Source organism: Leucoraja erinacea, chromosome 17, assembly GCF_028641065.1.
Source record: "Leucoraja erinacea ecotype New England chromosome 17, Leri_hhj_1, whole genome shotgun sequence".
Classification (NCBI taxonomy): domain Eukaryota; kingdom Metazoa; phylum Chordata; class Chondrichthyes; order Rajiformes; family Rajidae; genus Leucoraja; species Leucoraja erinaceus.
The window spans coordinates 42,502,763-42,520,075 of NC_073393.1; the positions used below are offsets into that span (position 1 = coordinate 42,502,763).

Consider the following 17,313-nt stretch of genomic DNA (forward strand, 5'->3'; position numbering starts at 1 on the left):
GCTATCTCTCCTTGGATCCCATGCGATCTAACCTTCCAGAGCAGCCTACCATGCAGAGCCTTGTTGAATACTTTGCTGAAATCCATGTATACAACATCTACAGCTCTCGCCTCATCGACCTTTTTGGTCACGTCTTCAAAAAAATCAATCAGATTTGTGAGACATGACTCCCACGTACAAAACCACGCTGACTATCCCTAATCAGCCCTTACCCAACGAAATGCCCGTATAACCTACCCCTCAGAATACTCTCCAGTAACTTACTAACTACAGATGTTAAGCTCACTGGACTATAGTTCCCAGCATTTTCCCTGCAGCCATTCTTGAAATGAGGCACAACATTTGCCACCCTCCAGTCTTCCAGCACCTCTCCTGGATTTAAGGACGACTCGTAAATTTAAACAAGGGCTCCCGCAATTTCCTCTCTAGTTTCCCGCAATGTCCTCAGATATATCTGATCAGGCCCTGGAGATTTGTCTACCTTCATACATGACAGTACCTTCAGTACTTCTTTGATGGTAACACTGACAGCTCTCAAGACACTTCCATTGACTGCCCCAGGTTCCTCCGTCCTACAGCTTTCTCGGTAAATACAGAGGACAAATACTCATTGAGGACCTTGCTCATCTCCTGTGGCTCCACACAGAGGTGACCACTTTGATTCCTGAGAGGTCCCACGCTCTCTCTAGTTACCCATTTCCCCCTTATGTATTTATGTCTCTCCTGAAGCTCCTGTAGCCGGATCATTGAGCTGCCAGTCCTGCCCTTCCTTAACCAGGTTTCAGTCATGGCTACAACGTCCCAGTCGCTCGTACCTATCCATGCCCTAAGCTCATCTGCCTTATCCGTCAGGCCCCTTGCATTAAAATACGTACAGTTTAAACCAACCCGCCTTCCTCGCTCTCTGCCTTTCACCTGCCTGTTCTGTCCACTAACCTTTCCCACACCACCCTCTATATCTACTTCTAGCCTCTCACGTGTCCCCGTCCTGCACGAGATCCCACCCCCCCTGCCAATCTAGTTTAAACCCTCCCGTGTAGCATTAGCAAACCTGCCTGCTAGGATATTGGTCCCCCTCCAGTTAAGGTGCCATCCGTCCCTTTTATACAGGTCACCACTGCCCCGGAAGAGATCCCAATGGTGCAGAAATCTAAATCCCTGCTCCCTGCACCAACTCCTCAGCCACACATTCATTTCCCCTATCTTCCAGTTCTTACCTTCACTAGCACGAGGTAGTGGAAGCAATCCTGAGATCACTACACTGCAGGTCCTGCTTTTCAGTCTTCTACCCAATTCCGTAAACTCGTGTTGCAGAACCTCCTTCATCTTCCTACCTGTATCGTTCGTTCTAACAAGCACAACAACCTCCGGCTGCTCCGCCACACTCTTGAGGATTGCGTGCAGCCCCTCCGAGACATCCTGGATCCTGGTACCAGGGAGGCTACACACCATCCTGGAGTTTCACCTGCTGCCGCAGAATCTCCTGTCCGCACCTGACTATCAAGTCCCCCACGACTACGGCTCTGCCTGACGTCACTCTTCCCCGTTGAGCCTCAGCACCAGGGTTGGAGTCACCGCCCTGGGTACCATTCAATCTTGTCTAGTCGTCCGCTCCGACAGCTCCCAAGAGGGTGTACCTGTTTTCAATGGGCACAGCCACCGAGGGGTCCTGCACTCCATGTTTACATCTTTTCCTCGTTGTCACCCACTTGCGCTCTTCTCGTATCCTCAGTGTGATAACCTCACTGCAAGTCTTGTCCAGGAAACATTCCTTTTCCCGGATGGTCCTGAGGCCATCGAGCTGCTGCTCCAGTTCCCTAACACATTCATTCAGGAGCTGCACCTGGACACAATTTCCCGAGGAGTAGTTGTCTGAAGCACCAGCAGTGTCCCTGACTTCCTACATCTTGCAGGAGAGACACTGTAACAACTTGCCTGCCATTACTTCAGTGGACAAAATCACAAATGAGACACACTCAAAGGTGAGTGAAACTAATTCCCTTCCCTGCTGCCGATAGCCTCCTTCTGCACTGCAATACGTCACAGGTTTAAAATATCGGGGGGGGAACAGAACCAATTCAAGTGTAGCCTCCTTGTTCAGCCTCCTCACCGAAGACTCTTGAGCCAAAGACTCACACTTTACCTCCCAAGGCCTCTCCCCAATTGGGGTAATATCCAATAGGCTGAAGAAGGATCTCAACCCGAAACATCACCCATTCCTTATCTCTAGAGATGCTGCCTGTCGCACTGAGTTACTCCAGTATTTTGTGTCTAGGCTGATAAATCTGCTAGTTTAGCAACACCAATACTCTAAGGGCTCCATGTTATTGAAGTTTATCTATCATATGTATTTGTGCATACATGTATTTCATTAAGATTTCAATTAAGATTTCAACACAAAATTCAAAACTTATCTTGTCCAACTAACAGGGTAAACTGGATTTTCAGTTTACAACACAAAATATCTAAGAAACAGTGGAGAACTAAATCAGATGATTTCAGTCTATTTAATTTGGAATATTACTTTCTCAGATAAATCACATTTACAAAATGTGTGTTTTTATGCCAGTAGACTGCTTTTCAACCAGAACTCTGCATAAAACATTCCTTTTTTTGTGTGAAAAGAAAGGTCCCGACCCGAAATGTCACCTATCCATGTCTTCCAGAGATGCTTCGTGACCTACTGAATTTTTCCAGCACTTTGTGTTCTACACAAGACTCCAGCACCAACATTTCTTTTTGTTATGTGCCAAAGAACATTTTTCACCACACAGTCGCTCCTCTACATTGTAAAAGCTTCCATTTTTTTAAAACTTTGATGGAAACAGTCAAACTATTTAAATGTCATTGCTCTGTAAGAGTTGTATTCTACATGTTTTATTATATTATTTATGAAAGTATGTTTTTATTACATGTGTCTTACCTGCGCACTTTGTTCCATGTCTGTGTAGCTCCCAGTGGCGATCCTGCCACCATTGGAACCTGGATAGGACTATTTTGTTTATTAAGAGCCAAATCTATCTTTTCTTCAATAGCTTTACAAGTTGCTTCAACAGCCTGAATTTTGGCTTCAATGTTATCAAGCCGCAAACAAATTGCCTGATTAATGTCAAAGAGAACAGACTGTAAAAGAAGAGAGACAAAAAGAAATCAACATTTCTTCAAAATTAGACCACAAAAGATGGTAATTTGTAACAATTCAGCATTAAATTCAATAAAAACAAAGATATAATTAAGCATAATGAAACATTCAATTGGCCCATACATTATGTGCTCACAAAATAATTATTGAGAATCAGCTCATTTTGTTTATCTTGACAAATCTTGATTTTTTTAAATTTCCTTTGATCCATGTTATCAATTAGTTCCCACTTACTGACATTTGGCCCCATTTGAGAGCAAGATGTGCTCCAGACCATCTCCAAAAGTAGAGATTTCAAATTCCTAGGAGTCAATATCACCAACAACCTCTCCTGGACCATCCATATTGAAGCAACGTCCAAGAAAACACACCAACGCCTCTACATCGCGAGAAGGGTTAGGAAGTTTGGCATGTCCCCTACAACTCTCACAAACTTCTACAGATGCACCAGAGAAAGCGTTTTATCGGGATGCATACCAACTTGGTTTGGGAACAGCTCCATTCAAGACCATAAGAAATTGCAGCGAATTGTGGACGCAGCCCAGACCATCACACAAACCAACCTCCCTTCTATTGACTCCATTTATACCTCACGCTGCCTTGGCAAGGCCAGCATCATAATCAGGGACAAGTCGCACCCTGGCCACTCCCTCTTCTCCCCTCTCCCATTAGGCAAAATGTATAGAAGTATGAAAATGCACACGACCAGATTTAGGGACAGTTTCTTCCCAGCTGTTATCAGGCATTTGAATCATCCTACCACAACCAGAGAGCAGTGTTGAACTACTATCTACCTCTTTGGTGACCCTCGGACTATCCTTGACCGGACTTTGCTGGCTTTACCTTGCACTAAACTTTATTCCCTTATCATGTACCCATACACTGTAAATGGATCAATTTTAATCATGTATTTGTGTCTTTCTGCTGACGCAACAAAAGTTTTTCACTGTACATCGGTACACGTCACAATAAACTAAACTGAACTCGAGTCCTTATGTCTGCAATATGCCCAGATGGAAGATGAGCCATTGATATTGGCCATTGCTGGGAAAGTGTAGACTCCAAGACAGAGAGTACAGAATTGGAGTGAAATGGAGAATTAACATGCCAAAGACCTGGCAAAATCAAACATAGATTGGGAGACAACTTTGCATAAACCTCCATTCAGTGAACACGAGTGATCCTGAATATTCAGTTACTCATCACTTTAATTCTCCATAACAATTGTTTTTATCAGACCTGAGTTCATGTAAGGTCATTGGCCTGCAAAATTAACACATTCTGTCCTTTCTTCAGAGATGTCAGCCATTCTGCTGGGCATTTCAGGCAATGTGTTTCATGTTTCATGTGTTTCATATTTCCAGCAACTGCGATATTCTGCATCTCCGTTTGGGCATGCTCCTCTGTTTCGGTTTTTTCTCTTAACTCCAAACACTGAAAGTTTTTATATTTCCTGGCAATCTTGCTCTGCGTACGGTCACAGACATCCACCCTCCATATCTTCCCTTCCTGCAACTTAATACATGCTTGCTTGTAAAAAAAAATTACAGTGAAGGGTGATGGAACTGAAATGTTGGCACTCTCTCTCTCCACACACTGATACTACCAGACCTGCGGATTATCCCTAATCCATGATTATGTGTTTTTTTGTTTCAGATCGCATACATCTGCTATTTTTTGTTTCAATTTCAGCTTCTATCTGTATTTTTCCAATTCTCACTTTCTTTCATCTCCAGTTTTATCTTCTCCACCATTGATTGCTATCCTTCTAGTTGCTGAGGTTCGAAGCTTTGGAATTTATTCCACAAACTTCTGTACTGCTCCATCTCCCTTTCCACTAAAAGACTACAAATTCTTACTTACAGTTTTTCAATGTCAAATTGTGTTTCTAAATACTCCCTTGAAATACCTTGCTACTTTGGAGGCATGTCAACATTCATGACATTACTGCTAAAAATTAGCAAGGGAGCATTATTGTCATTGCAAGAAATGTTCAGAATTGTGCAGTCATTGACAACCAGAACAAAACTGGTGAAAAGAATCAAGAAAATCTCATTAGCTGTAGGAACAAATTGTATAAATCATAAATGTTGGTATCAAAATTAAAATATTATTTTGAACGATTGTGTTTTTTGAAAATTGAAGTCGACAGAAGAGTTGAATGCACAATAAACGGTAAAACACTAATAAAACATGCCCAAATTTTCCAGCAGAAAATATTTAAAGGAGAATATATGTGCTGATGATAAATTTTGCAAACCATTGTATTTATTTGCAATAGAGAATGCACAACTATCAGGTTTTTAAATTACACCCTATTATATGATGCTGCTTTAATGAGAACAAAATTCATTATATTTTGCAATTACCTTCTATAAAATATGATGTTAGTATATTTAGAAAGCAAAGTATTTTAATGCTTATACAGCTATTTGCAAAAACAGTGCATAAACAAGGACCTGCAGATGTTGGTTTATAAAAACAGACCAAATGCTAGAGCAACTCAACGTGTCAGACAGCATCTCTGGAGAACATGTAGAAGTGACTTTTTGGGTTGGGACCCTTCTTCAGACTGACACTTTCCCCAGCAACTGTAGGAGAAGTAACATCTGTCCCTGCACCACATTCATCACCTCCATCCAGGGACCCCAGCAGTTCTTCCAGGTGAGACAGACGTCCACATGTACCTCCTCCAACCTCATCTACTGCATCTGGTGTTCCCAATCTGGCCTCCAGTACGTCGACAAGACTTCAGCATTGTGTCTTGTTTTTAAACAAAAATAGTCTGGATATGTAGCAAGGTCGCCATCTGGTGTTTTAAATTTAACATGCAAGGTTACAATCACAATGCTATGGGTTTAGAATCTGCTAGGAAAATAAAAGGCACCAAGTCATATCATACAGCATGGAAACATGCCTTTTGGTCCAACTGATCCATGCTGACCAAGATATCCTATCTAAAGTTGTTCCATTTGCCCATGTTTCTAAACGAGAGTAAGTCTGAGGTCATCCTTCTCGGCCCCTCAGACTCAATCAAAACGATAGCAGGCAGCCTTGGAAGCCTTACCCCACTACTCAAACCTCACGTCAAAACCTTGGCGTGATATTTGACTCAGCACGGAAATTTGGCAAACAAGTCAATGCCATGGTAAAAGCTAGTTTCTTTCAGCTTCGGACGATAGCTAAAATAAAAAAATTCCTCCAGTTTGATGACCTGGAAAAGATCATCCACACATTCATCTCCTCCCGCCTAGATTACTGCAACTCCCTTTACACTGGCATCAGCCAATCTTCCCTGACCCACCTGCAACTGGTCCAAAACGCCGCAGCGAGACTCCTGACGGGCACCCGATAAAGGGACCACATCACCCCGATCCTGGCCTCTCACCACTGGCTCCCTGTGCGGTTCTGTATACACTTCAAGACCCTCCTCCATGTCTACAAAGCCCTCAATGGGCTTGCCCCCACCTACATAAAAAGTCTTCTCACCCACCACTCCACCTCCAGGCCCCTCAGATCGGCCGACTTGGGGCTGCTGAATACCCCGCGGTCTAGGCATAATCTCAGGGGCGACCGCGCCTTTGCGGTTGCAGCCCCTAGACTGTGGAACAGCATCCCCTTTCCCATCAGAACTGCCCCCTCCATCGACTCTTTTAAGTCAAGACTAAAGACTTATCTATACTCCCAAGCCTTTCCTGACATCCTCTGAGTGAGGGTTACATGTATATATGTATGTTGTTTGTTTTGTTGTGCTATTCTTATAACAAATGTAAAGCACTTTGGCCAACGAGAGTTGTTTTTTAAATGTGCTATATAAATAAATGTGACTTGACTTGACGACATGTAAGTATCCAAATGATGTTTAAATGTTATGGTAATTGCCTCAACGACATCCTCTGGCATATACCCACCATCCTCTGTGCAAAAAAGATGCCGCTCAGATTCCTATCAAATATTTCTCCTCAAACCTTAAACCCATGTCCTTTAGCTCTTCATTCCCCTACCCTGGGAAAGAAACTACTGTATGTGCTTTCAACCTATCGATACCACTCATGATTTTGTAAGGCCACCTTTCAGTCTCCTGTGCTCCAAAAAATAAAATCCTGGCCTTCCCAACCTATGTGCGGCACAGCAGTACACCGATAGATTTGCTGCCTCACAGCGCCAGAGACACGTTTACAAGCCTGGTATTAATACGGGTGTTGTTTGTACAGTTTGTACATTCTCTCGGTAACAGCATGGGTTTTCTCCGAGCGCTCTGGTTTCCTCCCACATTCCAAATATATGCAGGTTTATAAGTTTATTGGTTTCTGTAAATTTCTCTCGTGTGTCGGATGGAACTGATGTATAGGTGGACAGCGTGGGCTCGTTAGGCCAAATGGATAATTTCCACACTACAGGTGCACAACCTTTTATCCGGTGTTCCAGAAACCGAAAAGCTCCGAAAACCGGCCATTTTTTCCAGATGTCGTCTGCGCACCAAAGCTCGCGTTTGGCGCCAAACTTGACCCAAAACGACCCACGGTCAACCCAGGTCTGTACTACTGTAGCGGCTGCCTCCTCCCTGGAGACCGGGAGACGCTTAAACATCTGTAAATCATTGCTTAAATGTTAGTCAGTTAGTTTGGAGGGCTTTTATGTGAAGGGGGGTGAAGGGGTAAACTTTAATTCTTAGTCCCCTACCTGGTCGGAGAGGCGGGGAGCGGTCAATGCCTTACCGGGTCGCTGTGCAGTAAGCTCCGCAGCGCTGTGGCCGGTGGGGCCGCAGCGGCGCCGGTTGTAGCTCCGACCCCGGCAACTCTACCCCTGGCTGCGAGGCGCTCCAAATCCAGCGGCCCGCGGCCGGACGCCCCAGCTCCGCGAATGTCGGGAGTCGGCGACGTCGCAGCGCTGGGATACCAGCGGGGTGCGGGCAATGCCTTACCGGGTCGCCGTGCGGCAAGCTCCGGAGCGCTGTGGCCGCCGACACACAACATCGCGGAGCGTCGCTGGATTTGGAGCCGCGCAGCCAGGGGTAGAGTTGCCGGGGTCGGAGCTCCAACCGGCGCCGCCCGCGGCCAGACGGAGCCCTCAGCTCCGCGGCTCCAAATCCAGCGACGCTCCGCGAATGTTGGAAGAAGGCGGCCACAGCGCTCCGGAGCTTGCCGCACGGTGACCCGGTAAGGCATTGCCCACTCCCCGCTGGTATCCCAGCGCTGCGACGCCGCCGACTCCCGACATTCTCGGAGCTGGGACGTCCGGCCGCGGGCCGCGCTGGATTTGGAGCGCCTCGCAGCCAGGGGTAGAGTTGCCGGGGTCGGAGCTCCAACCGGCGCCGCCCGCGGCCGGACGGAGCCCTCAGCTCCGCGAGGTTGGGAGTCGCCGACCAGGTAGGTAGGGGACTAAGAATTAAAGTTTCCCCCTTCACCCCTACACCACCACCACCACATAAAATCCCTCCAAACTAACTGACTAACATTTATGCAATGATTCTCCCGGTCTCCGGGGAGGAGGCAGCTGCTCCAGACTTTTCAAGCCGCCCGCGCTACCTACCTAATCTACGCTAAAAATCTTCCATTCTGAAATCCGAAAATGTCCGAAATCCGACAAGTGTCTGGTCCCAAGGCTTTCGGATAAAAGGTTGTGCACCTGTATATCAATAAACTAGACTAAACTCTACATATAGTTCAGGTCCATAACTCCTGGCAACATCCTCATAAATGACTGTACTCCATAAGGCCTTACCAATCAATGTCTTGTACAACTGTGACATTGCAACCCAATGCTCAATTCCCTGACTGAGGAAGATCAGCATGCCAAAAGCTGTCTTCACCACCCTGTCCACCTGTGACACCACTTTCAGTGAACAATGCACTATGTGCTGGGTCTCCAGGATTCCTCTGCTCTACAACACTATACAGAAAATGTTATAAGACTTTCACTGTGACGGTTTTGCCCCAGTTTAAATTTGCGTACCCGATAGCGCTATGATTTTTCGCCTCCTTCCGCACAATTCTCCTGTGCTGCAAGTGCAATAAGTTTTATTCCGATCGGTGAAATAGTACAAAAGTTATGAAGGTTTAAAAATCGTAAAAAATGCCCCTTCCGGCACCCACTGTCAATCACCGGCGGCAAGGAGAATAAAAAGGTGAAGGAGTGGAGTGTGTTGAGCAGCGTGCGGAGAGTGAGCAGCGTGCGGAGAGTGAGCAGCGTGCGGAGAGTGAGCAGCGTGCGGAGAGTGAGCAGCGTGCGGAGAGTGAGCAGCGTGCGGAGAGAGAGCAGCGTGTGGGCAGAGAGAGCAGCGTGTGGGCAGAGAGAGCAGCGTGCGGGCAGAGAGAGCAGCGTGCGGAGAGAGAGCAGCGTGCGGAGAGCAGCGTGAGCAGCGTGCGTGCGGAGAGAGCAGCGTGCGGAGAGAGAGAGCAGCGGCGGAGAGAGAGCAGCGTGCGGAGAGAGAGCAGCAGCGTGCGGGCAGAGAGCAGCGTGCGGAGAGAGAGCAGCGTGCGGGCAGAGAGCAGCGTGCGGAGAGAGAGAGCAGCGTGCGGAGAGAGAGAGCAGCGTGCGGGCAGAGAGAGCAGCGTGCGGGCAGAGAGCAGCAGCGTGCGGGCAGAGAGCAGCGTGCGGGCAGAGAGCAGCGTGCGGGCAGAGAGCAGCGTGCGGAGAGAGAGCAGCGTGCGGGCAGAGAGCAGCGTGCGGAGAGAGAGCAGCGTGCGGGCAGAGAGAGGCAGCGTGCGGGCAGAGAGCAGCGTGCGGGCAGAGAGCAGCGTGCGGAGAGAGAGCAGCGTGCGGGCAGAGAGCAGCGTGCGGGCAGAGAGCAGCGTGCGGGCAGAGAGCAGCGTGCGGGCAGAGAGCAGCGTGCGGGCAGAGAGCAGCGTGCGGGCAGAGAGAGAGAAGCGTGCGGAGAGAGAGAGCAGCGTGCGGGCAGAGAGAGAGCAGCGTGCGGGCAGGAGCAGAGAGCAGCGTGCGTGCGGGCAGAGAGAGCAGCGTGCGGGCAGAGAGCAGCGTGCGGGCAGAGAGCAGCGTGCGGAGAGAGAGCAGCGTGCGGAGAGAGAGCAGCGTGCGGGCAGAGAGCAGCGTGTGCGGGCAGAGAGCAGCGTGCGGAGAGAGAGAGCAGCGTGCGGGCAGAGAGCAGCGTGCGGAGAGAGAGCAGCGTGCGGGCAGAGAGCAGCGTGCGGGCAGAGAGAGCAGCGTGCGGAGAGAGAGCAGCGTGCGGGCAGAGAGCAGCGTGCGGGCAGAGAGAGCAGCGTGCGGAGAGAGAGCAGCGTGCGGGCAGAGAGAGCAGCGTGCGGGCAGAGAGCAGCGTGCGGGCAGAGAGCAGCGTGCGGGCAGAGAGCAGCGTGCGGAGAGAGAGCAGCGTGCGGGCAGAGAGCAGCGTGCGGGCAGAGAGCAGCGTGCGGGCAGAGAGCAGCGTGCGGGCAGAGAGAGCAGCGTGCGGGCAGAGAGAGCAGCGTGCGGGCAGAGAGCAGCGTGCGGCAGAGAGAGCAGCGTGCGGAGCGGAGAGAGCAGCGTGCGGGCAGAGAGAGCAGCGTGCGGGCAGAGAGAGCAGCGTGTGGGCAGAGAGAGCAGCGTGTGGGCAGAGAGAGCAGCGTGCGGGCAGAGAGAGCAGCGTGTGGGCAGAGAGAGCAGCGTGCGGGCAGAGAGCAGCGTGCGGAGAGAGAGCAGCGTGCGGGCAGAGAGCAGCGTGCGGGCAGAGAGCAGCGTGCGGGCAGAGAGCAGCGTGCGGGCAGAGAGAGCAGCGTGCGGGCAGAGAGCAGCGTGCGGAGAGAGAGCAGCGTGCGGGCAGAGAGCAGCGTGCGGGCAGAGAGCAGCGTGCGGGCAGAGAGCAGCGTGCGGGCAGAGAGCAGCGTGCGGAGAGAGAGCAGCGTGCGGGCAGAGAGCAGCGTGCGGGCAGAGAGCAGCGTGCGGAGAGAGAGCAGCGTGCGGGCAGAGAGCAGCGTGCGGGCAGAGAGCAGCGTGCGGGCAGAGAGCAGCGTGCGGGCAGAGAGCAGCGTGCGGGCAGAGAGAGCAGCGTGCGGGCAGAGAGCAGCGTGCGGGCAGAGAGCAGCGTGCGGGCAGAGAGCAGCGTGCGGGCAGAGAGAGCGTGCGGGCAGAGAGCAGCGTGCGGGCAGAGAGAGCAGCGTGCGGGCAGAGAGCAGCGTGCGGGCAGAGAGCAGCGTGCGGAGAGAGAGCAGCGTGCGGGCAGAGAGCAGCGTGCGGGCAGAGAGCAGCGTGCGGGCAGAGAGCAGCGTGCGGGCAGAGAGAGCAGCAGCGTGCGGGCAGAGAGCAGCGTGCGGGCAGAGAGCAGCGTGCGGGCAGAGAGCAGCGTGCGGGCAGAGAGAGCAGCGTGCGGGCAGAGAGAGCAGCGTGCGGGCAGAGAGAGCAGCGTGCGGGCAGAGAGCAGCGTGCGGGCAGAGAGCAGCGTGCGGGCAGAGAGCAGCGTGCGGGCAGAGAGCAGCGTGCGGAGAGAGAGCAGCAGCGTGCGGGCAGAGAGCAGCGTGCGGGCAGAGAGCAGCGTGCGGAGAGAGAGCAGCGTGCGGGCAGAGAGCAGCGTGCGGGCAGTGAGCAGCGTGCGGGCAGAGAGCAGCGTGCGGGCAGAGAGCAGCGTGCGGGCAGAGAGAGCAGCGTGCGGGCAGAGAGCAGCGTGCGGGCAGAGAGAGCAGCGTGCGGGCAGAGAGCAGCGTGCGGGCAGAGAGCAGCGTGCGGAGAGAGAGCAGCGTGCGGAGAGAGAGCAGCGTGCGGGCAGAGAGCAGCGTGCGGGCAGAGAGCAGCGTGCGGAGAGAGAGCAGCGTGCGGGCAGAGAGCAGCGTGCGGAGAGAGAGCAGCGTGCGGGCAGAGAGCAGCGTGCGGGCAGAGAGAGCAGCGTGCGGAGAGAGAGAGCAGCGTGCGGGCAGAGAGCAGCGTGCGGGCAGAGAGAGCAGCGTGCGGGCAGAGAGCAGCGTGCGGGCAGAGAGCAGCGTGCGGGCAGAGAGAGCAGCGTGCGGGCAGAGAGCAGCGTGCGGGCAGAGAGAGCAGTGCGTGCGGGCAGAGAGCAGCGTGCGGGCAGAGAGCAGCGTGCGGAGAGTGAGCAGCGTGTGGAGAGTGAGCAGCGTGTGGAGAGTGAGCAGCGGGCGGAGAGTGAGCAGCGTGCGAAGAGTGAGCAGCGTGCGGGCAGAGAGCAGCGTGCGGGCAGAGAGAGCAGCGTGCGGAGAGAGAGAGCAGCGTGCGGGCAGAGAGCAGCGTGCGGGCAGAGAGCAGCGTGCGGGCAGAGAGAGCAGCGTGCGGGCAGAGAGAGCAGCAGCGTGCGGGCAGAGAGCAGCGTGCGGAGAGTGAGAGAGTGAGCGTGCGGGCAGAGAGCAGCGTGCGGAGAGAGAGCAGCGTGCGGGCAGAGAGCAGCGTGCGGGCAGAGAGCAGCAGCGTGCGGGCAGAGAGCAGCGTGCGGAGAGAGAGCAGCGTGCGGGCAGAGAGCAGCGTGCGGGCAGAGAGCAGCGTGCGGGCAGTGAGCAGCGTGCGGGCAGAGAGCAGCGTGCGGGCGAGAGAGCAGCGCGTGCGGGCAGAGAGCAGCGTGCGGGCAGAGAGCAGCGTGCGGGCAGAGAGCAGCGTGCGGCAGCAGAGAGCAGCGTGCGGGCAGAGAGCAGCGTGCGGGCAGAGAGCAGCGTGCGGGCAGAGAGCAGCGTGCGGGCAGAGAGCAGCGTGCGTGCGGAGAGAGAGCAGCGTGCGGGCAGAGAGCAGCGTGCGGGCAGAGAGCAGCGTGCGGGCAGAGAGCAGCGTGCGGGCAGAGAGCAGCGTGCGGGCAGAGAGCAGAGCAGGCGTGCGGCGAGAGAGCAGCGTGCGGGCAGAGAGAGCAGCGTGCGGGCAGAGAGAGCAGCGTGCGGGCAGAGAGAGCAGCGTGCGGGCAGAGAGCAGCGTGCGGGCAGAGAGCAGCGTGCGGGCAGAGAGCAGCGTGCGGGCAGAGAGCAGCGTGCGGGCAGAGAGAGCAGCGTGCGGGCAGAGAGAGCAGCGTGCGGGCAGAGAGCAGCGTGCGGGCAGAGAGCAGCGTGCGGGCAGAGAGCAGCAGCGTGCGGGCAGAGAGCAGCGTGCGGAGAGAGAGCAGCGTGCGGGCAGAGAGAGCAGCGTGCGGGCAGAGAGAGCAGCGTGCGGGCAGAGAGCAGCGTGCGGGCAGAGAGCAGCGTGCGGGCAGAGAGCAGCGTGCGGGCAGAGAGCAGCGTGCGGGCAGAGAGCAGCGTGCGGGCAGAGAGCAGCGTGCGGGCAGAGAGAGCAGCGTGCGGGCAGAGAGCAGCGTGCGGGCAGAGAGCAGCGTGCGGGCAGAGAGCAGCGTGCGGAGAGAGAGCAGCGTGCGGGCAGAGAGAGCAGCAGCGTGCGGGCAGAGAGCAGAGCAGCAGCGTGCGGAGAGAGAGCAGCGTGCGGGCAGAGAGAGCAGCGTGCGGGCAGAGAGCAGCGTGCGGAGAGAGAGCAGCGTGCGGGCAGAGAGCAGCGTGCGGGCAGAGAGCAGCGTGCGGGCAGAGAGAGCAGCGTGCGGGCAGAGAGCAGCGTGCGGGCAGAGAGAGCAGCGTGCGGGCAGAGAGCAGCGTGCGGGCAGAGAGCAGCGTGCGGGCAGAGAGCAGCGTGCGGAGAGAGAGCAGCGTGCGGGCAGAGAGCAGCGTGCGGGCAGAGAGCAGCGTGCGGGCAGAGAGCAGCGTGCGGGCAGAGAGCAGCGTGCGGGCAGAGAGCAGCGTGCGGGCAGAGAGAGCAGCGTGCGGGCAGAGAGCAGCGTGCGTGCGGGCAGAGAGCAGCGTGCGGGCAGAGAGCAGCGTGCGGAGAGAGAGCAGCGTGCGGGCAGAGAGCAGCGTGCGGGCAGAGAGCAGCGTGCGGGCAGAGAGCAGCGTGCGGGCAGAGAGCAGCGTGCGGGCAGAGAGCAGCGTGCGGAGAGTGAGCAGCGTGCGGAGAGTGAGCAGCGTGCGGAGAGTGAGCACGTGCGGAGAGTGAGCAGCGTGCGGGGAGTGGGCGGTGGGTGGACGTGCGGGCAGAGAGAGCAGCGTGCGGGCAGAGAGCAGCGTGCGGGCAGTGAGCAGCGTGCGGGCAGAGAGCAGCGTGCGGGCAGAGAGCAGCGTGCGGGCAGTGAGCAGCGTGCGGGCAGAGAGCAGCGTGCGGGCAGAGAGCAGCGTGCGGGCAGAGAGAGCAGCGTGCGGGCAGAGAGAGCAGCGTGCGGGCAGAGAGCAGCGTGCGGGCAGAGAGCAGCGTGCGGGCAGAGAGCAGCGTGCGGGCAGAGAGAGCAGCGTGCGGGCAGAGAGCAGTGCGGGCGGGGCAGAGAGCAGCGTGCGGGCAGAGAGCAGCGTGCGGGCAGAGAGAGCAGCGTGCGGGCAGAGAGCAGCGTGCGGGCAGAGAGCAGCGTGCGGGCAGAGAGCAGCGTGCGGGCAGAGAGAGCAGCGTGCGGGCAGAGAGCAGCGTGCGGGCAGAGAGCAGCGTGCGGGCAGAGAGCAGCGTGCGGGCAGCAGAGAGCAGCGTGCGGGCAGAGAGCAGCAGTGCGGGCAGAGAGAGCAGCGTGCGGGCAGCGGGCAGAGTGCGGGCAGAGCAGCGTGCGGGCAGAGAGCAGCGTGCGGGCAGAGAGCAGCGTGCGGGCAGAGAGAGCAGCGTGCGGCAGAGAGAGAGCAGCGTGCGGGCAGAGAGCAGCGTGCGGGCAGAGAGAGCAGCGTGCGGGCAGAGAGCAGAGCGTGCGGGCAGAGAGCAGAGTGCGGGCAGAGAGAGCAGCGTGCGGGCAGAGTGAGCAGCGTGCGGGCAGAGTGAGCAGCGTGCGGGCAGAGAGCAGCGTGCGGGCAGAGAGCAGCGTGCGGGCAGAGTGAGCAGCGTGCGGGCAGAGAGCAGAGTGCGGGCAGAGTGAGCAGCGTGCGGGCAGAGTGAGCAGCGTGCGGGCAGAGAGCAGCGTGCGGGCAGAGAGCAGCGTGCGGGCAGAGTGAGCAGCGTGCGGGCAGAGAGCAGAGTGCGGGCAGAGTGAGCAGCGTGCGGGCAGAGTGAGCAGCGTGCGGCGGGCAGAGAGCAGCGTGCGGGCAGAGAGCAGCGTGCGGGCTGCTTCTGCTGCGACCAGCACAACGAGCCGGGAGCTGCTGAGTTGAACCGGAAGTGTCTGAGTGAAGCCGGAGTGGGACCGGGAGCTACCGCGTGAGGCCAAAAGCTGAAGGTGCGGAATGAGCAGGGTCATCCCCACACCCCCCTTCCCCCCCCCCCTTCCCCCCTCTTCCCCACCACTCCTTCCCCCACACCCCCTCTTCCTCACACCACCCCCTCCCCCACACCCCCCCTTCCCCCACACAACCCCCCCCCAGATGATCAAGTTCCCACTGTAATCCTTTCTAAAAGCTGACAGAATTTTACAAAATCCCCTATAAATGGATATATTGTGAATTGCTATTCGATGCAAATTGCTGCCCAATTTATGTCACACAGATGTTGGCCCTGCAACCAACTTTACTGTGCATTTCAAATAACTGTTGGATTGTTATGGTAAATGACTCAAACCAGCTGCAGAAGAGTAGTGTGGAATGAAGCAATAATTTTAATAATTAGATTCATGTTCTTGTAAAACAACTTGGCCCAATAAAGGAACAAATGGAACTCTAGTGACTTACTTCGATGACTAGTAAATCTCTCCTATATGTTCCTTAAACTTAATCTTGTTTTACATTTCCTATATGGTTCTTGTTTCACTCTCACGCCATTCTTTTCATGATTTCACTTTTTCCATTACCTTGTTTGTCATTTTTTCTGTTTCTCTTCCCAATCAAAATGTTAATAAGTTAAACAGGAACCACTGGTCCTAACTTATACGGTTTATACTCTCGGTTGCCTCAAAAAACACTTTGCATCTTCAAATAGCTGGATGCAAACAGTGATCATACAGAAATTAGCAGGCCAAAGTAGTTAAAACCAGGCATCCTTTTATCTCGGTTTCACATTTTCACAAAAATGACACAATTAAATCATTCACATGACTGTTAATCCATAGTTGCACAATTCATCAAAGACATCAGTGAATATGTGTATGTTGAATGAATGCTTCTAGACAGAGAAAATAATAATAATAATACACTATGTAGCTATATAGAGTTTGAAAAAATGACATGTTGAAGACCTCCTTCGACTATGTAGAAGACCTCCTTCGACCTCCTTCGACTATGTTGAGGACCAGCTTCGACTAGCTACGACTAACTTCGGGAAAATTGGACACCGAATAGTGGAGAGTGAAGACGTTCTCCTTCGACCTCCCTTCGACTATAATGAAGACCATCTACGACTACCTTTGACTACCCTCGATTACCTATGACTAACATGCCGACTTACTACGACCTGCTACGACTAAACATACGAGTAAAAAAAAGTATCGATTTTTTCCATGGCGACCTTTTTTTACTCGCGGACATTTTTTAACATATCGAAAAAACCACCGCGACCTAGCTGAGGCCTCGAGTACACGGAGACCACTCTCGAGCATGAAGGAGAGTCACGAAGACCTCTTATAACCTCCTGTCGACCATGCTGCGAGTATGAGTCGAGGGCAAACTCGCCAGAACTCGCGGATTAGGTCCCCCAAGTGGGACAAGCCCTTAAATTTCCAAAGATTCATACGTTTGAGCCATAACTTTAAAACCGTAATTCTTAATTTAACAAAATAATACCTTTATCGTGCCATCTGGGACAGACTGTCCATTTGAAATTTCGAGATGTGGACGTTTAAGAGGCGGTTGTACAGCTCCATCCTCAGGCTGATGGTTCTCCAAAACTTCTGAAATGGATGGAATTGTTGTACATGTTCAATGTTTCATATAACGTTATCCAAGTATATTTATCCTGTGCATTTCATCAGTTATAATATGAAGTCTTTGGGCATCATATACAAAATGAATTGCTTCCACAAATGTATATAATAATTTAGAAATTTATATAATAATTTAGATACTAATGCAGCAGTGTTCCATAGTGCCCATGTGGAAAGCTTAGAGACATAGAATGAGAATTGCACAACATACACACCTCGTTCATTGTCCTTCGGTATACCACACAACACCCATGTCAACCACAGTGTACCAAAGCCAATTACCAGCATTTCACTGATAAATGCCTTGGCAATTCAAGTTCTTATCTATGTAACTCCTAAATGTTGTGAGAGTATCTGCATCAGGCAGATTCCACGCACTCTCCAGGTGGAAGAATTCTTATTGATCTCACCTATCATCTACCCTAAACATACACCCTCTTAGGTCTCATTC

At 53.4% G+C, this 17,313-nt stretch overlaps 1 protein-coding gene across 4 annotated transcripts in view; it reads right to left on the bottom strand.

Moving 5' to 3' along the window:
* banp (BTG3 associated nuclear protein) overlaps positions 1 to 17,313 on the bottom strand; it is a 144,034-nt gene that overhangs the window by 103,935 nt on the left and 22,786 nt on the right. For all 4 annotated transcript variants that reach the window (XM_055649055.1, XM_055649053.1, XM_055649052.1 and 1 more), the window contains exons 3-4: positions 16,723 to 16,829; positions 2,924 to 3,123 (exon numbers count right to left, since the gene is read on the bottom strand). In XM_055649055.1, coding sequence (XP_055505030.1) covers positions 2,924 to 3,123; positions 16,723 to 16,829 — 307 coding nt within the window. The remainder of the gene's footprint in view (positions 1 to 2,923; positions 3,124 to 16,722; positions 16,830 to 17,313) is intronic.